Source organism: Nerophis ophidion, linkage group LG14 (genome assembly GCF_033978795.1).
Source record: "Nerophis ophidion isolate RoL-2023_Sa linkage group LG14, RoL_Noph_v1.0, whole genome shotgun sequence".
NCBI lineage: Eukaryota > Metazoa > Chordata > Actinopteri > Syngnathiformes > Syngnathidae > Nerophis > Nerophis ophidion.
The window spans coordinates 49,384,047-49,405,750 of record NC_084624.1 but is presented as its reverse complement, the minus strand read 5'-3'; the positions used below and the strand labels follow the sequence as shown (position 1 = coordinate 49,405,750).

The 21,704-nt window shown below is 43.5% G+C and overlaps 2 protein-coding genes across 3 annotated transcripts in view; both read right to left on the bottom strand.

The window, feature by feature from the left end:
- The window catches only part of LOC133568796 (protein unc-13 homolog A-like), a 52,635-nt gene extending 33,353 nt beyond the window's left edge, over nucleotides 1–19,282 (bottom strand). Inside the window, exons 1-9 of the mRNA XM_061920940.1 lie at nucleotides 18,634–19,282; nucleotides 6,387–6,416; nucleotides 4,641–4,740; nucleotides 4,068–4,185; nucleotides 3,878–4,001; nucleotides 3,501–3,571; nucleotides 3,378–3,432; nucleotides 3,150–3,179; nucleotides 1,762–1,975 (exon numbers count right to left, since the gene is read on the bottom strand). Of these exons, the coding sequence (XP_061776924.1) occupies nucleotides 1,762–1,975; nucleotides 3,150–3,179; nucleotides 3,378–3,432; nucleotides 3,501–3,571; nucleotides 3,878–4,001; nucleotides 4,068–4,185; nucleotides 4,641–4,740; nucleotides 6,387–6,416; nucleotides 18,634–18,655 (764 nt within the window). The 5' untranslated portion in view covers nucleotides 18,656–19,282. The remainder of the gene's footprint in view (nucleotides 1–1,761; nucleotides 1,976–3,149; nucleotides 3,180–3,377; nucleotides 3,433–3,500; nucleotides 3,572–3,877; nucleotides 4,002–4,067; nucleotides 4,186–4,640; nucleotides 4,741–6,386; nucleotides 6,417–18,633) is intronic.
- Nucleotides 19,283–21,554: 2,272 nt separating this feature from the next.
- Nucleotides 21,555–21,704, bottom strand: part of pcyt1aa (phosphate cytidylyltransferase 1A, choline a) — a 28,584-nt gene continuing 28,434 nt past the window's right edge. For both annotated transcript variants that reach the window (XM_061920939.1, XM_061920938.1), the window contains exon 9: nucleotides 21,555–21,704. This exon is cut by the window's right edge and continues 891 nt beyond it. The gene's annotated coding sequence lies outside the window, so the exon portion shown is untranslated.

The following is a 21,704-nucleotide window of genomic DNA, read 5'->3' as shown; positions in this document are numbered from 1 at the left end:
TTGCAAAGGCAGAAATTCATTGAGTATTTTCAGCAAAATACCAACAACAACTCTGGCTGATATTTCAAATATTTGTCTTGGTTTATTTCTTATTTTTTTGCAGATATATATTTGATTGAATTTTACAGTTCAAATCACATTTGACAGTCATACTTTACTCACGCAGACACTTCCTACATGCACACTTGAGGAGAGAGGTGCACTTAGGCTTCAACAACTCAAGGTTTACAGTATGGACATTATTAGAAAAAGTACCCAGATATTGAATATAGCCATCCATCCTGCACTGGCTCAGCATAGCCAGATGGATGAATAGTCCTCGGCATCAAGGATCCTCAGGAAGTGATCACCAGATCACCCCCAGGGGACCTCTACAACGGCCATACTTTAAAAAAAATAAAAAATAAAAAAGTCACATTTTTGTGGTTTGCTCAGTTGCAAAAAAATACAAATAAAAAGTCACCAAAAAAAGCAAGTACGCCATGACAAAACCATATCAAAAGTGACACTCTTTTTTTTCTGGTGCAGATTTGTTCTGACAATCACAACACTATATAACAATAAAGCTATTTCAAGATAATAAATGTCCCATTTGCTAACTTGAACTGAAATTCTTATCTGTACTATTTTAACATTTGGAAGGATTCCATCTTTAGGTCAATCTGAATAAATACACAATATTTTCTCTGACCATTTCACATCCATATGGACAAAAAGGTACAAAACATGAAGGACAATCAGAGGATCAGAATGAGGTGGAAGTGCTGTAAATGAATTGAAGTCTAGTAAATCCAGCAGAAGGTGCAGTGTGCTTCAGATCAAGTGTGACAACAACCAACAATGATAAAGCACAACTCCAGATTTTCTGTGAAATGGACTGTTAGCATCTCTGCTAAAGCTAAATGCTTCACTTTTGCAGTGTTGTTGCGGCTGTCAGAATGTAGCGAAGAGATAAAAACATCTCCAGCACTACTAAGTTGTAAGGCAGAGTGATTGTTTGAAAAGAAAGAAAGTGATTATGGCTGGCAAGCCTCAAATAGACTTTGGATGTGAATAATGTGTATACTATTACGAGTATGTACGGATACTTTTTCACCTCTTTTTGGAAAACATATTGCTACTATACAAGTTTCTATTTAGCCTGACAAGATGACATTGGCAATTCTTCCCTGCTTTGCCCCAATAATAAAGTGAGTGTGATCTTACCAATAAAAAGGCTTGTATAACTCCACTGTCTACGATGGGAAGCGACATGAAGGTGTCGGTTTCTTTGATCTATTGTAATAGGAACAGGAAGATTTTGTCTTGACCCGAGATCTACAAAGCGGAGAGGAAGCAGGACCTGACCCCCCTCCAGGCACCTTTTCTTTGAACTGTTTTGTAACCAAAGGCAACGGCTGTTTACGACCCCCCTTCCTTTAGAAACAGCTGTTGCCATGTAATCAGGGAAAGTCCAAATAAAAGAGGATGCGTGCGACCTTTCGTCAGAGTGTGGTGGAAGACTGCACAAAGACTACAGCCCAGACGTTTTTCATCAATGAGCTAAATTGAATTCTGTCTCTGTTTAATTCCTTGCTTCTTATCTGTTTAGTAGATGTCATCAGTGTTTGAACCTCACACTAACCCAATGATAAATACGATTTTGAAAGGTCTTAAAAACTTTTAAGACCTTTTATGAGAATACAGGAGAATTTTAGACATTGTAAGGCCTTTAACTGAAATAGTTGGATTGAAGACTTGTAGACCAAGACAAGCACATACCTGACAGTCCGCTGATGGTTGTAGTCATGGTCATTGCTGTCAGCGGAGCGTGGGTAAGAGACACTCCTAGAGTTGCGGTGCTGGTGGCTGATGGGGTACTGGTGGACTGAGGCATTGGGCTGTGATGTGCTGTAGTATGGAGGGGGGATGCTGTTACTGGTTTCACTGCGATAGTCGCTGTCCCTGTCATCCACAGCGCTGTCGGGGTCCTCATCTGCACAATGGGAGGACGTTACTGGACTCAAACTTTAACGCTTTCACAGTTCAGTCACCTTAGCTGAAAATGAAAACTTTCCATTGAATCTGTAGCTGCCTGCAGTGGAGCATTTCCATTATCCTTTAGACCCTCGGGGAAGTGATGAGAAACTTCAATGGTGCGGATTTGGTTCAAAGTGGGACAAGTATCCATCAATCAGCCCTCCCTGTTAATCAAACTGCCAATGCAGCTCTTTTCAGCTCCTGTGTTAACACTATTACAAGAGGAAGGGCCTGATCTACTAAAGGTTTGCTTGTATTAAAACAAAGCTGATCTATGAAGCGTTTGTGCAGAGAACGGCGTCTCTTAAGTCGTCCATTGCACCGGTCGCCCGGGGGGCAAGGGGTGGGGGGTGGGACCACATCTGCGGTCCCCTCCAAGGTTTCTCATTGTCATCCCATTGGGTTGACTTTTTTCTTGCCCTGATGTAGGATCCGAGCCCAGGATGTCGTTGTATCTTGGGCAGCCCTTTGAGATACTCCTGATTTAGGGCGATATAAGTAAACTTTCATTGATTGATTGATTGATTGATTGATTGATTGATTGATTTCTGCTGGCGACTGAGTATTTCCAACGCTCACGAGCGACGTAGCAAACCCAAAGATGAGCAAAACATCACATTCAGGTCGCATCGTGTTTAGACTAAAGTCACATTTGAAAAGATCAGATCTCAGTCAGATTCAGGACTATCTCCTGGTGTGGTCTGAATCTGATGCTAAAAGATCAGATTTGAAGCACTTTGGAGCGTTTAGACTGGCAAAAAAAAATCAGATCTGATTTGGTGTGCTGCGTAAACGGGACCAATGTTCTAGTTAGCACACACTGTTTAGCGACTGGTATTTGGATCTTAGTAGGTCAGGGCCCCTACAGTTTTTTTTCCAAGAATGTACACTCATGTTTCTTGTCAGATGTTCATTCATCACTGTTCCTTCCCATGTTGCCTCCTGGGTGCACACACAGGAAGTGGTGAAGCAGCAGTGCAATGAAAATCTGCTTGCTTCTTTTCTTGCTGATCTGCTCCTTGAAACCAGCGACACGTGCTCTCATGTTGAGAGTGTGCGTGCGTGTGTGTGCGTGCGTGTGTGTGTGTGTGTGTGTGTGTGTGTACTCAATATACTGCATTCCCACTCACTTTGTTGGTCTCCCCATAAACTCCAATTACCTGCAATGAAGCAAAATTGTGTAAGAATCATCAATGAAGGACAAAAGGCAGTGTCCCATGAATAGACAAGCAAGCAAGGTCTTGCCAGCAGTTGCCTCTGGACACCTGATCCAGCTATTGATCCCTCCCAGTGTGGTGACTGTTTGCACATGTGTGGTTATGCACTTCAAGCAATCTGTCCAAGGAATGGTGACTTACAGCATTGAGTGGCTGGAAGTCGCAGTGGACGTTCCTGCTCCTCCTGGTAGGAGTACTGGAGACGAAAGACACACATTCATTGTGTTGGCCTGTTCTGAGAAGGCCGACCAAGTAAAAGCTTACATCTTGGTCCCTCATGGCATTAAGTTGCTCCAATTTTTTGGCCCAGTATCTGGCCTCATCCTCTGGGATGTCTGAAAGGCAAAGGCACACTCAGGTGAGACATGAAGTTCACCTATGTTGCTTTTGCAATCACACTTTTGTTTTAAAGCGGAACCTCCACAGCCTCCAACAGTTGGAAAATAAGACTTTATCAATGTTAAAAGGGAAGGACACAGCGTCAAAAGTAGGCCTTTAAAGCCTTGGCGCTCATCAATGCAAGCGAACATTGCTAAGGACGACAGCCTCATATTACCTCCAATCCATGTTCTACTAGTCAACAACTTCCTACAGGGACAAGCAGTAGAATATGGATGGAAATTCAGAACTAATGCACTCACCAAGAGGAAGCTCAAAGCGTGTGTCGAGCAGCACCAGGTGGAGCGTAGGATCTTTGGTACCGCAGATCTCATTGTCAGCCATGATGACCTGAGAGTCCAGTGTGAGCCATTGTCCTGGTCCTTCCTGTGTGCACCGTCAAGTCAGGATGGCTCCAGAGTCACCAAGAACAATATGACCCACAATACTAACCTCATTTGACTGCCTGATGCTGTGGAGGGGAATCCACACTGTGCCCACCATAGTATCCCAGATCAAGCCTTTGTTCCACACTTCCACGGTCAGACCCAAGTCTAAGCGGTTGATTTCACTAAAAGAAAGAGAGCAGGTGGTCCAAATGAACGGCCACATTCTCACAGGGTTGACAACATGTAAGAACTGTCTCAGCAAATAGTAACACAAGGCCGTGCTCAGCTGTGCCTGTCAAGGGGACAATCTTTGAAGGACATTGCAGCCTCTCTCTGCTACCCAAACACTACGTAGGAAAGCTTCAGCCATGCCAGCACAGAACAAGGTTCCCCGCCTCCCAGCATCATTGACAAATGTTAAAGTCTCACCATCAATATGCTGCTGCCATCTCCATATCATCATTTCAGTTATTGAGGTACAAACAAAGTCATTTTAAAGGATGCCAGTGATGCAAGGGAGTAGGAGCAAGGGAAAGATCAGCAAGTTGTATTTAGAAGAAGCACCCAGGGGAAGGAAAAGAGAGTGGAGGAAGACCAGGTGGGTAAAAAAGAAAGGAGAAGAGAGTGAAGGACTCACAACATGAAGTCTTGCTCCCAGCTGGGCAGGTTGCCCCTGACAGCAATGGTTGTGCTCTTCACATTCTGGACCTTCAGCGTCACGTAGGTGTTGAACTTTTCTGTCAGAGACAAAAGAGAAGACTTCTTCACTCAATCTAGATAATACCTCAAGCAAGTTGAGGATCTTTTCTACAAGACTTCAACTGACTTCATGCAAGCATTGTCATTGTTTCATATTGTGTCATGTAGTCTCATATTGGGTCATGTAGTCTCATATTGTGTCATGTTGTGTCATGTTGTGTCATATTGTGTCATGTAGTCTCATATTGTGTCATATTGTGTCATGTTGTGTCATGTTGTGTCATATTGTGTCATGTAGTCTCATATTGTGTCATGTTGTGTCATGTTGTATCATATTGTGTCATGTAGTCTCATATTGTGTCATGTTGTATCATGTTGTGTCATGTTGTGTCATATTGTGTCATATTGTGTCATGTTGTATCATGTTGTGTCATATTGTGTCATGTTGTGTCATATTGTGTCATGTAGTCTCATATTGTGTCATGTTGTATCATATTGTGTCATGTTGTATCATATTGTGTCATGTAGTCTCATATTGTGTCATGTTGTGTCATGTTGTATCATGTTGTGTCATCTCGTGTCATATTGTGTCATGTTGTATCATGTTGTGTCATATTGTGTCATGTTGTATCATGTTGTATCATATTGTGTCATGTCGTTTCATATTGTGTCATGTTGTTATATTGTGTCATATTGTTTCATATTGTGTCATGTTGTTTCATATTGTGTCACGATGTTTCATATTTTGTCATGTTGTGTCATGTCGTTTCATATTGTGTCATATTATTACATATTGTGTCATGTCGTTTCTAATTTTTTCATGTTGTTTCATATTGTGTCATTTTGTTTCATATCGTGTCATATCGTGTCATGTCATATTGTTTCATATTGTGTCATGTTGTTTCATATTGTGTCACGATGTTTCATATTTTGTCATGTTGTGTCATGTCGTTTCATATTGTGTCATATTATTACATATTGTGTCATGTCGTTTCTAATTTTTTCATGTTTCATATTGTGTCATTTTGTTTCATATCGTGTCATGTCATATTGTTTCATATTGTGTCATGTTGTTTCATATTGTGTCATATTGTGTCATTTTGTTTCATATCGTGTCATATTGTGTCATATCGTGTCATGTTGTGTCACATTGTGTCATATTGTTTCATACTGTGTCATACTGTTTCATTCTGTGTCATGTTGTTTCATATTGTGTCATGTTGTTTCATATTGTGTCATGTTGTGTCATTTTGTTTCATATCGTGTCATATTGTGTCATATCGTGTCATGTCATATTGTTTCATATTGTGTCATGTTGTGTCATATTGTGTCATATTGTTTCATTCTGTGTCATGTTGTTTCATATTGTGTCATGTTGTTTCACATTGTGTCTTATTGTGTCATATTGGTGTGAATGAATGATGGGTTCCCACTTCTCTGTGAGCGCTTTGAGTATCTAACAATAGAAAAGCGCGATATAAATCTAATGTGCTGAAAATTTTAATTTTCCTGAAGGAACTCTCCTGACGGAATAAATAAAGTACTATCTATCTATCTATCTATCTAATCCATTATTATTATTATTATTGTGTCATATTGTTTGATATTGTGTCCCTGCATGTGACTTCATGCTAGCATTGCCATATTGCTTCTCTAACCTGCGTGTGACGTAGTCAGGACTTACCTTGTGCTCCATCCAGCTTGGCTTTCTTCACTGTGGAAGCACAGAGGGAGAAAATCACCAACAGGAACACCATCTGCCATTTGTCTTATGCCATTTCCACAGAGACGCAAATACAACACAAAGATGATACATGACACACACAAAGACTGTATGAACAAATAATCTTATTTAGCCATCCATTTCTAATTGGCTCATTATCATCTTGGGTTAGCTGGAGCCTCCCTCGCTGGACCACACGGCACATAATCAATCAATCAATCAAACTTGATTTAAATAGCACTTTTCATACACAAGCAGGCAGAAAACACAAAGTACTGTACAAAACTAAACAAACAACAAAAACAAAACATATGTAATAATAACAAGAAGAATAGTAATACCAAACATAAGACACACCCACCCACCCCTATTGACCATAAAAACAGCAAAATCAATTCATGGCATAAACAAAACATGGAATGGCCTTGAGGATTTGAGGGAGGCGACCACACTGGAGAATAACTCAAATTAACGGCATTTAAAATATATATACCATATATATTTATAGTGTAAAACATACGATAAAATACATGTCAAAAATTCAATATAAATATTACATTAATAAGTTGATTAAAACATAACATTGAGAGAATACCAGTAGACATATTAATGATTAAATGTAGAAAACAACACAATAAAATATATTTAAAAAAAACAGATGATCAGTAAAAAGCCTAATTAAAAAGCCGTGTCTTTAGCCTGGCTTCACGGTGGCAGAGGGGTTAGTGCGTCTGCCTCACAATACGAAGTTCCTGCAGTCCTGGGTTCAAATCCAGGCTCGGGATCTTTCTGTGTGAAGTTTGCATGTTCTCCCCGTGAGTGCGTGGGTTCCCTCCGGGTACTCCGGCTTCCTCCCACCTCCAAAGACATGCACCTGGGGATAGGTTGATTGGCAACACTAAATGGGCCCTAGTGTGTGAATGTGAGTGTGAATGTTGTCTGTCTATCTGTGTTGGCCCTGCGATGAGGTGGCGACTTGTCCAGGGTGTAACCCGCCTTCCGCTCGATTGTAGCTGAGATAGGCGCCAGCGCCCCCCGCGACCCCAAAAGGGAATAAGCGGTAGAAAATGGATGGATGGATGTCTTTAGCCTTTTTTTTTTCCAAATGTCAATGCTCTCTGCAGTCCTGAGGCTCTCTGACAGGCTGGTCCACAGGTGAGTGTCATAATGGCTAAATGTTCTCACCGTGGGTCTTTGCTCTGGTATCTGCTCAAGCTAAAAGGACCTCAGGATCCACAGGCTTTTGAGAAGGTAAAAGCAGATCAGATAGATAAGAAGGTGCAAGGCCATTAAGACATTTAAAAAGTAATAATAGAACTTTAAAATCCAGCCTGAAACGGAAGGGGAGCCAATGCAGTGACTTTAAAACTGGTGTAATGTGCTCCCGCCATGTTTTTGGCATGTGAAAGAGAGGAAGCTGTAGCACTTGGCTCGGGAAAACCTTTGTGATCTCCTGACTGTAACAAAGACACGCCAACCACCCCACTGGCCTCTTTATTAATTCACTTTTTAATGAAATGCATTAGTTTATTTAGGTTCTAACCACAACATGACGTAATGGTGAAACAGGCTACAAATGTACTTCCTTCTTGACACCTGTTGGTAGTAAGTGGTGGTTAAACATGGTGAGCATACTTTGTCAAAGTGATTAGGAAATAAACCAAACCCCGTGGTAGAAAATGGTTGGAAAATAGAAAAAGTGTCCACAATATGTGTATGAAAGCTGTTGCAGTATTTTGCAAAATGCACTAAGGCTGAGTGATAAATCAAGTGTTTTTGTTCATTCATGACACATCAGGGGACTTTTCAGTCAACAGTGAAGGCCCTGGTTGCTGCTGCAGCACACTTTTAGCAGCTTTCACCAAGCACACGCATGCATTCATGTTTAATGCTGCCTGCTTCCCTCCACCACAACAACTCAGTGACACTCTGCAAGCACACACTGATAAATGGCATCCAAAGTGCAAGTGTTATCTAACTTTTGCTCCCGCCTGGGACATGTGGTGTGAGCACCTTCTTTCATGGTGGTCTGCCACGCGGCTACATTACCATAAAAACCAGCACAAAATTAAATCGTTCCGAGTCATTCAAATCTTTTTTTGCATGATGTGCAAGCTGGCACTGCAGTGCACTGAAAATACTGACCTGTTAGACACATTCACATCATCTGAAGTCTTACATGAAAATAATGCATACTGTATTTCCACATTATATACATTAAAGCTTAATTAAATTCATATTTTTAATACTAAACTAATCTATGTAACAGCAGTATCTGCTGCACTCAGATATTGTTGAAGACTCGTAACACAGTAGTAACGTAGCTGTATTCAGTACTCAGATCAATAGGGAACTAAAAAATGTGTCACCGCATGAGGAGAATTAAATTTCCAACTGTGAAAAGCTAACGCTTAAATATGGCTCACCGTGATATTTCCCCCTGACAGGGTGAGTTGCTACAGGAAGTGTCCCCACGCGTCCGTCCATTAACAATATTCTGCCGGGCAGAGAGCACAACATCCAACATGGCCTGAAGCCATAAACATGTGCATCCATTTCCTGGAAGCAGGTGATTGCTGGGTAAGCCAGAGCCAGAAAAGAGGCTCAAAGCTCTAACAATATTTCCCCACCTGATTAAAGATGCAGGTTCAGTGCAACGAGGCTCAAGCATTTGTATGCATGAAGCTTCTTTTGACTTGCAGGGCTTTCATTCTTGAAATAGCTGACACAGCAAACATCAAGCTTGCTCCATGTGCAGTTGATGCATGTAAAACAGGGAGAAGGCAGACACAGCCGACACTATTTCCAAGGCTAACACGGTTGATAGAGAAATAGATAAACAGATCAAACGCAGGTCAAATGAAGATTGCCGTCTGCTATATTGGCAGATGTTCTGAAGGAATTCAGCCTCCGTAAGTAGATCAAGCACAGATGTCCTCTCAACTGTATTTACAACTTGCAGAGTAAACATTTGATTGTATCCTCAAACACAGTGCTTTTGAATACACTTCTGTGCTATACACAAATCCATATTCCCAAACAAGCTGTAAGAAGACGGATGGATGAGAGATTTAAGTCACGACATCCAAGCCTGGATGAGTGGTGCTTGACTGTGAGGTTGCTAGGAATGACCTTTACAACTGAACCTTGGCTGAAAAACAAGCCCATCTTGTCAAGTATAATCTTTCTGCTTTGTCGACAGATACTGTGAAGAAAGGCGGCCTCCTCAAGAAGCCCAAGTACTGTGCAGGCCCGAAATAGCTGCAGTCAGGTAAGCCATGAATGATGTAACAGGAACAGAAGCAAGGCACTCTGCCAAGTCTCGTAGTCTAGGGCTCTGACAGCCAGTCTTTATGAATGGACGAGTCCGAGGGCTTTAATGACTTAGAGCAGGGACAGGACCATGGTGGGATGAGAGGAGATAGGGTAAATGGGTAAATAAATGGGTTGTACTTGTATAGCGCTTTTCTACCTTCAAGGTACTCAAAGCGCTTTGACACTACTTCCACATTTACCCATTCACACACACATTCACACACTGATGGAGGGAGCTGCCATGCAAGGCGCCAACCAGCACCCATCAGGAGCAAGGGTGAAGTGTCTTGCTCAGGACACAACGGACGTGACGAGGTTGGTTCTAGGTGGGATTTGAACCAGTGACCCTCGGGTTGCGCTCGGCCACTCTCCCACTGCGCCACGCCGTCCCTAACTGTGACTTTCAAACACCTTTACCTCTCCTTGCCACCATTACATCCACGACAAAAACCGACAGCTCTGACACTTTATCATTCACATTTACAGACCTGAGACCTGTGGGTCGCCGATTCATTTGCCGCATTTGTGGCTATCCATGTCACTCATGTGGCTTTATTTCTATTGCCCGTCACATCTTGTTATATCCGGACACTTATCATTTCAAGGACGTCCAGGACCACACTCTTTATTTCATTTATTGTAAGAGATGCTTTACTCGTCTCCCTTTGAACCCCAAGGAATCCATCCCACTCGGGGTAGGCCACCACTTGTGTTAATGGGTTGTACAGTGGCACCTCAACTTTAGTTCCACGACCAACTTTCTAACTCTTGTATCTCAAAACAGCCCCACCCATTGAAATCCATTTAATCCACACTTGGTCCTCCCAAAACACCAACATGTCATCATGTGAAATGCAACTGAAAAAAAAACTAGTAGCTACTAAATATTTTGAAAAGCATACCAAATAGTATATACTACAAACAACCACAGCAGTTTCATCTGATGCAATATTATGGCACAGCATGTCTCCTGTTATCATAAGCTACTTGTTTTCATAGAGCTTTTGCGTGTTTCTGTCCTGGCATCTGGCAACATTGTGTCCTAGGTCTTTGAGTGTCGGATTGGAGAAGTCCCTTCAGGTATGACAACACGACAAGCGATGTGTTTGTTTGTCAACCAAAGCGATTGTTCAACCAACCACTTTGTTGAGACACAACAAATTGAAACACAGATTCTGCAGTCTCTTGATAGTTTCATGGATGAATGTTTATCGTCAGAGGCTCACTTTAGCTGGCAGGATGCAGACTGAAACTATTGGCGCTGAGTTTATTTGCTGCTAATGTTTTCAACTGTTTGCTTCTCTGCTTTGGTTGCCAATTCTCCTCAAAACTGACTTTATTGTACCAATGCTTGGAGGGACGGATGTGGAATGAAAATGTACAGTATGTTTGTTTCTTGTGAAATGAAGCAGGAAAAAGAATGCGTAACAACATATTAACTCTTTATGGCGCAAACCTTTTTTGTTTCTTGTGTAAATAATGCAGAATCAACAACGTGTAACAAAATATTACCTCCTTTTTTTCTTCTTCTGGTTTAATGGCGGTTGGCAAGCAATCCTGTGGTATTGCCTCCTTATTGCTCAAACGCCACAAAGCTGTTACAAATATTATATTCAAAGGTGTCATAATGTTTTTGTCTACACTTAAACACTTCCTTGTGGTCTACATAACATGTGAGGGTGGTGCTTTGGTCAAAACTGTGCAAAGATGATGTTTTACACATCATTTTTAAGCCACTCTCTGGCTGCGGCGTTTTGTAGGCGGTCTTATATACGTGCCTCCACTTCGACTGCATCTTTTCCCAGCCCGCAATGTTGTAGTTTTTAGTGCTTTCATATCAAGTCTACTGACAGACATAAGTTAGAACTGTAGGCTACTTTGGCAACAGCGGACGATGCATGTGCATGTACAAGCCAGTCTGCCCAGGAGACTAGAGTAAAAGAAGGATCTCATTGACTACAATGGTCAACTCGCGCAAAGCTCTTGGGTTAAATACCTCCCATAAGTGGAGATATCTGCTGACATCACCAAAAGGAAAGATGTCACAAGTTGCACGGAGAAAGGGAGATAAGATTGTTTTATAAATATCTCCGCCATGCCTCCATGGTTGGATTTCCAATTTTCAAGACTTATGCAGATCCCAAATACACTAAACAGGTACCAATAGGGAAAAAGGTATCTAATGCTTAAACCAAAAATGAACAAAAGGTGAGCGCCCCTAAGAAAATGCATTGAAGCTGAGGGAAGGCTATGCAGAATGAAACCAAAACTGAACTGGCTACAAAGTAAACACAAACAGAATGCTGGACGACAGCAAAGACTTTCTGTGGAGCAAAGACGTCATCCACAAAACTCATAATATTAATGTCCATCATACTGCTGAGAGACAAACAACTTCCATACTGGATGACGAGCAAATCACACGACTACAGCACTGCAGTACAGGTGTGCTACTTCCACTTAATTGATGCACTTTAATAGTCTCAGTCTTATTTTAGAGCCATGTTTGGGGGGCTCTAAGACTGGATGACAGTAGTCTGTATGTCCAGGACTTTATTATCCAACCTTCTGCAAACATGCCCCTGACTGACAGTAGTCTGTATGTATGTCCAGTACTTTATTATCCAACCTTCTGCAAACATGTCCCTGACTGACAGTAGTCTGTATGTATGTCCAGGACTTTATTATCCAACCTTCTGCAAACATGTCCCTGACTAACAGTAGTCTGTATGTATGTCCAGGACTTTATTATCCAACCTTCTGCAAACATGTCCCTGACTGACAGTAGTCTGTATGTATGTCCAGGACTTTATTATCCAACCTTCTGCAAACATGTCCCTGACTGACAGTAGTCTGTATGTATGTCCAGTACTTTATTATCCAACCTTCTGCAAACATGTCCCTGACTGACAGTAGTCTGTATGTATGTCCAGTACTTTATTATCCAACCTTCTGCAAACATGTTCCTGACTGACAGTAGTCTGTATGTCCAGTACTTTATTATCCAACCTTCTGCAAACATGTCCCTGACTGACAGTAGTCTGTATGTCCAGGACTTTATTATCCAACCTTCTGCAAACATGTCCCTGACTGACAGTAGTCTGTATGTCCAGGACTTTATTATCCAACCTTCTGCAAACATGTCCCTGACTGACAGTAGTCTGTATGTATGTCCAGGACTTTATTATCCAACCTTCTGCAAACATGTCCCTGACTGACAGTAGTCTGTATGTCCAGGACTTTATTATCCAACCTTCTGCAAACATGTCCCTGACTGACAGTAGTCTGTATGTCCAGGACTTTATTATCCAACCTTCTGCAAACATGTCTCTGACTGACAGTAGTCTGTATGTCCAGTACTTTATTATCCAACCTTCTGCAAACATGTCCCTGACTGACAGTAGTCTGTATGTCCAGGACTTTATTATCCAACCTTCTGCAAACATGTCCCTGACTGACAGTAGTCTGTATGTCCAGTACTTTATTATCCAACCTTCTGCAAACATGTCCCTGACTGACAGTAGTCTGTATGTATGTCCAGTACTTTATTATCCAACCTTCTGCAAACATGTCCCTGACTAACAGTAGTCTGTATGTCCAGGACTTTATTATCCAACCTTCTGCAAACATGTCCCTGACTGACAGTAGTCTGTATGTCCAGTACTTTATTATCCAACCTTCTGCAAACATGTCCCTGACTAACAGTAGTCTGTATGTCCAGTACTTTATTATCCAACCTTCTGCAAACATGTCCCTGACTGACAGTAGTCTGTATGTCCAGTACTTTATTATCCAACCTTCTGCAAACATGTCCCTGACTGACAGTAGTCTGTATGTCCAGTACTTTATTATCCAACCTTCTGCAAACATGTCCCTGACTGACAGTAGTCTGTATGTATGTCCAGGACTTTATTATCCAACCTTCTGCAAACATGTCCCTGACTGACAGTAGTCTGTATGTCCAGGACTTTATTATCCAACCTTCTGCAAACATGTCCCTGACTGACAGTAGTCTGTATGTCCAGGACTTTATTATCCAACCTTCTGCAAACATGTCTCTGACTGACAGTAGTCTGTATGTCCAGTACTTTATTATCCAACCTTCTGCAAACATGTCCCTGACTGACAGTAGTCTGTATGTATGTCCAGGACTTTATTATCCAACCTTCTGCAAACATGTCCCTGACTGACAGTAGTCTGTATGTCCAGTACTTTATTATCCAACCTTCTGCAAACATGTCCCTGACTGACAGTAGTCTGTATGTATGTCCAGGACTTTATTATCCAACCTTCTGCAAACATGTCCCTGACTAACAGTAGTCTGTATGTCCAGGACTTTATTATCCAACCTTCTGCAAACATGTCCCTGACTGACAGTAGTCTGTATGTCCAGGACTTTATTATCCAACCTTCTGCAAACATGTCCCTGACTGACAGTAGTCTGTATGTCCAGGACTTTATTATCCAACCTTCTGCAAACATGTCCCTGACTAACAGTAGTCTGTATGTCCAGGACTTTATTATCCAACCTTCTGCAAACATGTCCCTGACTGACAGTAGTCTGTATGTCCAGTACTTTATTATCCAACCTTCTGCAAACATGTCCCTGACTGACAGTAGTCTGTATGTATGTCCAGTACTTTATTATCCAACCTTCTGCAAACATGTCCCTGACTGACAGTAGTCTGTATGTCCAGGACTTTATTATCCAACCTTCTGCAAACATGTCCCTGACTGACAGTAGTCTGTATGTCCAGTACTTTATTATCCAACCTTTTGCAAACATGTCCCTGACTAACAGTAGTCTGTATGTCCAGGACTTTATTATCCAACCTTCTGCAAACATGTCCCTGACTAACAGTAGTCTGTATGTCCAGTACTTTATTATCCAACCTTCTGCAAACATGTCCCTGACTGACAGTAGTCTGTATGTCCAGTACTTTATTATCCAACCTTCTGCAAACATGTCCCTGACTGACAGTAGTCTGTATGTATGTCCAGGACTTTATTATCCAACCTTCTGCAAACATGTCCCTGACTGACAGTAGTCTGTATGTCCAGGACTTTATTATCCAACCTTCTGCAAACATGTCCCTGACTGACAGTAGTCTGTATGTCCAGGACTTTATTATCCAACCTTCTGCAAACATGTCTCTGACTGACAGTAGTCTGTATGTATGTCCAGGACTTTATTATCCAACCTTCTGCAAACATGTCCCTGACTGACAGTAGTCTGTATGTCCAGTACTTTATTATCCAACCTTCTGCAAACATGTCCCTGACTGACAGTAGTCTGTATGTATGTCCAGGACTTTATTATCCAACCTTCTGCAAACATGTCCCTGACTGACAGTAGTCTGTATGTCCAGTACTTTATTATCCAACCTTCTGCAAACATGTCCCTGACTGACAGTAGTCTGTATGTATGTCCAGGACTTTATTATCCAACCTTCTGCAAACATGTCCCTGACTGACAGTAGTCTGTATGTATGTCCAGTACTTTATTATCCAACCTTCTGCAAACATGTCCCTGACTGACAGTAGTCTGTATGTCCAGTACTTTATTATCCAACCTTCTGCAAACATGTCCCTGACTGACAGTAGTCTGTATGTATGTCCAGGACTTTATTATCCAACCTTCTGCAAACATGTCCCTGACTAACAGTAGTCTGTATGTCCAGGACTTTATTATCCAACCTTCTGCAAACATGTCCCTGACTGACAGTAGTCTGTATGTCCAGGACTTTATTATCCAACCTTCTGCAAACATGTCCCTGACTGACAGTAGTCTGTATGTATGTCCAGGACTTTATTATCCAACCTTCTGCAAACATGTCCCTGACTGACAGTAGTCTGTATGTATGTCCAGTACTTTATTATCCAACCTTCTGCAAACATGTCCCTGACTGACAGTAGTCTGTATGTATGTCCAGTACTTTATTATCCAACCTTCTGCAAACATGTCCCTGACTGACAGTAGTCTGTATGTCCAGTACTTTATTATCCAACCTTCTGCAAACATGTCCCTGACTAACAGTAGTCTGTATGTCCAGGACTTTATTATCCAACCTTCTGCAAACATGTCCCTGACTAACAGTAGTCTGTATGTCCAGGACTTTATTATCCAACCTTCTGCAAACATGTCCCTGACTGACAGTAGTCTGTATGTCCAGTACTTTATTATCCAACCTTCTGCAAACATGTCCCTGACTGACAGTAGTCTGTATGTCCAGGACTTTATTATCCAACCTTCTGCAAACATGTCCCTGACTGACAGTAGTCTGTATGTATGTCCAGGACTTTATTATCCAACCTTCTGCAAACATGTCCCTGACTGACAGTAGTCTGTATGTATGTCCAGTACTTTATTATCCAACCTTCTGCAAACATGTCCCTGACTGACAGTAGTCTGTATGTATGTCCAGTACTTTATTATCCAACCTTCTGCAAACATGTCCCTGACTGACAGTAGTCTGTATGTCCAGGACTTTATTATCCAACCTTCTGCAAACATGTCCCTGACTGACAGTAGTCTGTATGTCCAGTACTTTATTATCCAACCTTCTGCAAACATGTCCCTGACTAACAGTAGTCTGTATGTCCAGTACTTTATTATCCAACCTTCTGCAAACATGTCCCTGACTAACAGTAGTCTGTATGTCCAGGACTTTATTATCCAACCTTCTGCAAACATGTCCCTGACTGACAGTAGTCTGTATGTCCAGTACTTTATTATCCAACCTTCTGCAAACATGTCCCTGACTAACAGTAGTCTGTATGTCCAGGACTTTATTATCCAACCTTCTGCAAACATGTCCCTGACTAACAGTAGTCTGTATGTCCAGGACTTTATTATCCAACCTTCTGCAAACATGTCCCTGACTGACAGTAGTCTGTATGTCCAGTACTTTATTATCCAACCTTCTGCAAACATGTCCCTGACTGACAGTAGTCTGTATGTCCAGGACTTTATTATCCAACCTTCTGCAAACATGTCCCTGACTGACAGTAGTCTGTATGTATGTCCAGGACTTTATTATCCAACCTTCTGCAAACATGTCCCTGACTGACAGTAGTCTGTATGTATGTCCAGTACTTTATTATCCAACCTTCTGCAAACATGTCCCTGACTGACAGTAGTCTGTATGTATGTCCAGTACTTTATTATCCAACCTTCTGCAAACATGTCCCTGACTGACAGTAGTCTGTATGTCCAGGACTTTATTATCCAACCTTCTGCAAACATGTCCCTGACTGACAGTAGTCTGTATGTCCAGTACTTTATTATCCAACCTTCTGCAAACATGTCCCTGACTAACAGTAGTCTGTATGTCCAGTACTTTATTATCCAACCTTCTGCAAACATGTCCCTGACTAACAGTAGTCTGTATGTCCAGGACTTTATTATCCAACCTTCTGCAAACATGTCCCTGACTGACAGTAGTCTGTATGTCCAGTACTTTATTATCCAACCTTCTGCAAACATGTCCCTGACTGACAGTAGTCTGTATGTCCAGGACTTTATTATCCAACCTTCTGCAAACATGTCCCTGACTGACAGTAGTCTGTATGTATGTCCAGTACTTTATTATCCAACCTTCTGCAAACATGTCCCTGACTGACAGTAGTCTGTATGTCCAGGACTTTATTATCCAAATGTTGATCCTATCTATTTATTGACTTGTCCTGTGGACGGGGCTCTCGCTGCGGTCTTGGATCCGCTTGAACTGAACTCTCGCGGCTGTGTTGGAGCCACTATGGATTGAACTTTCACAGTATCATGTTAGACCCGCTCCTCATCCATTGCTTTCGGTCCCCTAGAGGGGAGGGGGTTGCCCACATCTGAGGTCCTCTCCAAGGTTTCTCATAGTCAGCATTGTCACTGGCGTCCCACTGGATGTGAATTCTCCCTGCCCACTGGGTGTGAGTTTTCCTTGCCCTTTTGTGGGTTCTTCCGAGGATGTTGTAGTCATAATGATTTGTGCAGTCCTTTGAGACATTTGTGATTTGGGGCTATATAAATAAACATTGATTGATTGATTGATTGATTGATTGACTTCTGCTACAAATTTCTGGTGAGAGGCAACATCAGCAGCATCACGTGTTCTTTTTTTCGGGAAGTCGGGTGGGAGGTGATGACGCATCGCTTTAAGGGAGAACATAGAGAAGTGAGGACAACACCTGTCCTGTGTGCGCCCACATCAAGGAGCCACGTCACACACACACGCACGCACGCACGCACGCATGCACACACACACACACACACACACACACACACACTCACTCACTCACTCACTCACTCACTCACTCACTCACTCACTCACACACACACACACACACACACACACACACTCACTCACTCTCACTCTCACACACACACACACACACACACACACACACACACACACACACACACACACACACACACACACACACACACACACATAGAGAGAGAGACAGCTACCATGTGTGAATTAGAGAGATGTAAGTGAAGAGGTACTAAGTAGATGTCGGCTGACACTGCATGTGCTTACGGGGCGGCATAGCTCGGTTGGTAGAGTGGCCGTGCCAGCAACTTGAGGGTTGCAGGTTCGATTCCCGCTTCCGTCATCCTAGTCACTGCCGTTGTGTCCTTGGGCAAGACACTTTACCCACCTGCTCCCAGTGCCACCCACACTGGTTTAAATGGAACTTAGATATTGGCTTTCACTATGTAAAGCGCTTTGAGTCACTAGAGAAAAGCGCTATGTAAATATAATTCACAATTCACGGGACAATCAAGACTTTTTCTACCGAGCTGCTACCCACAGACGGGTTTGGTGCAGTACTTCAACAAAGTGTTAGATTTGGTGCAGTAGTTAAAGTGTTAGAGGACGCAAGGTGTCCTCCTTACCTCCCACACACAGCAGGGACATCTTGTGAGGGTCCCGGCCGTCCTCCGGTCAGTGAGGGTCCCGGCTGTCCTCCGGTCAGTGAGAGTCCCGGCAGTCCTCCGGTGAGTCTCCGCCTGGCTGTCCTCCGGTGAGTGAGGGTCCCGGCCGTCCTCCGGTGAGTGAGGGTCCCGGCCGTCCTCCGGTGAGTCTCCGCCTGGCTGTCCTCCGGTGAGTGAGGGTCCCGGCAGTCCTCCGGTGAGTCTCCGCCTGGCTGTCCTCCGGTGAGTGAGGGTCCCGGCAGTCCTCCGGTGAGTCTCCGCCTGGCTGTCCTCCGGTGAGTGAGGGTCCCGGCCGTCCTCCGGTGAGTGAGGGTCCCGGCTGTCCTCCGGTGAGTGAGGGTCCCGGCTGTCCTCCGGTGAGTCTCCGCCTGGCTGTCCTCCGGTGAGTGAGGGTCCCGGCTGTCCTCCGGTGAGTGAGGGTCCCGGCTGTCCTCCGTGATTTGTTGGCTCGCTCCGTCCGTCTACTAAGGCATAAAAACGCCAGACGTCTTCTCCCCACAAAGGCCCGGATGTAAGCTGGTTGAAGTCCCCTCTCCCCGCCCTGCTAGCTGCCCTTCATGGCCTCAGCGCGACGCTCCTGCCGCCCGCACCGCCATCTTGTTTGAGCAGCAGCACTGCGCGCGGGAGGACAGCTCCCCTCGCCGGCGTGACGTCACGAGGACACGCCCCTTGCCGAATTGACGTCACGAGGACGCGCCCCTCCTCGACCTGACGTCACGAGAAAGAGACGCAGGAAGCGAGGAGGTTACCTGAGGACGGCGCGGGAAACGTGGAATGACGACATGAAATAATGTTGGACTTGTATACCGCTTTTCTACCTTCAAGGTACACAAAGTGCTTTGACACTACCTCCACATTTACACACACATTCACACACTGATGGAGGGAACTAACCAGCACCCATCAGGAGCAAGGGTGAAGGGTCTTGCTCAGGACACAACGGACGTGACGAGGTTGGTACTAGGTGGGGATTGAACCCAGTCCCAGAGTCCAGTCCATAGTGGATCTAACATAATAGTGAAAGTCCAGTCCATAGTGGATCTAACATAATAGTGAGAGTCCAGTCCATAGTGGATCTAACATAATAGTGAGAGTCCAGTCCATAGTGGATCTAACATAATACTGTGAGAGTCCAGTCCATAGTGGATCTAACATAATTGTGTGAGAGTCCAGTCCATAGTGGATCTAACATAATAGTGTGAGAGTCCAGTCCATAGTGGATCTAACATAATAGTGTGAGAGTCCAGTCCATAGTGGATCTAACATAATAGTGTGAGAGTCCAGTCCATAGTGGATCTAACATAATAGTGAGAGTCCAGTCCATAGTGGATCTAACATAATAGTGAGAGTCCAGTCCATAGTGGATCCAACATAATAGTGAGAGTCCAATCCATAGTGGATCTAACATAATAGTGAGAGTCCAGTTCATAGTGGATCCAACATGGGGTGCCGCTAGGGATTTTGGGCCCCATGAAAAGAATCTTTACAGGGCCCCCAATTTAGTGTCATTATTTTTTCTGTATTATAATTTCATCATCATTAGGGGCCTCTCTGGCCCCCCCTCCATCATGGGCCCCTAGAATCCGTCTCCTTTACCCCCCCTGGCTACGAGACAAGCTCTACCAGCTCAGCGTGCCTGACTCCCTCTGCAGTTGGATCAATGACTTCCTGCTGGACCAAAGACAGCACGTGCGGCTGGGGAAGATTGTCTCGGACAGTCAAACCACGAACACTGGTGCTCCTCAGGGCTGTGTACTTTCCCCCTGGCTCTTCTCCCTCTACACAAACTGGACCGGCTGGCGTCCTGGTGCAGCCTCAACATCCAGGAGCTGAACGCCCAGAAAACAGTGGAGATGATCATGGACTTCAGGAAAGTCACAGTCCCACCATCCCCCTTCACCCTGATTGACTCTCCCACTCCCGTCTCCATTGTGGACTCCATCTGTCTTCTTGGGCACCACCATCACCCAGGACCTCAAGTGGGAGTCGACCATCAGTTCCCGCATCAAGAAGTCCCAGCAGAGGATGTACTTCCTGCGGCAGCTGAAGAAACTTAAGGTGCCGACCGAGATGCTGGTGCAGTTCTACTCAGCCATCATGGAGTCCATCCTCACCGTGTGGTTCCCCGGCGCCACAGTCCGGGACGAGCATGGACTGCAGCGCATGTACGTGCTGCTGAGAAGGTGATTGGCTGCAAGCTCCCAGCCCTCCAGGACTTGTTCTCCTCCAGGACCAGGAGGCGTGTGGGTGCAGGATCACAGCGGACTCTTCTCACCCTGGACACAAAATATTCTCTTCCCTCAGGCAGGAGACTACAGTCCATCCAGACCCACACCTCAACACTTGTTTCCCCTCAGCCATCAGACACGTGAATAATAACAAGATCTGATAGCTCAGTTACAGATCCTGTTATTACTTATTCTGTCTCATATGTCTTTTATGTTGCACCAAGATCACAATTCCCAGTTTATCAACAAATGGCAATAAAAAGTATTCTGAACAGTGTTAGAATGAACACTGCTTACTAGTCTTCATTTAATTGGTTGACAGCTTTAGGAACTGATTTGAAAGTTTAAGATTGTCAGAATTGAAAGGGAAAGCAATTCAACAGAATACATGTAGTTCTAGGTGATTGACGCCAGGGGGCAGCAATGATGAGGCTTAAAGTATCTGCAGCCTAAATATAAAATAAAGTTCGTCATTTGTGCAAGTGGATGTCTGTAAACATTTGACACAAACGCTGTAGTGTGGCAGGTGTCCCCCACCTCCAAAGTCGACTTGAATCCATCTTGACAAATACAGAAAAAAACAACCGTGCGTTGTCACGTGACATGTGGACCAGGAGCATCAAAAGTGAAACCCTTGATTCATCAAACACATACTTTGGTCAACACATTTAATACTTTCCTCTTATTTCCAACTTCCACATGTGGGCCTTTAAACAAAAAAGTGAAATAAAGGATGATTAAAATACATTTGCTATTAAAACATTTACACTTGGTGGCTGATACACAATATTGTTGTTGACAAGT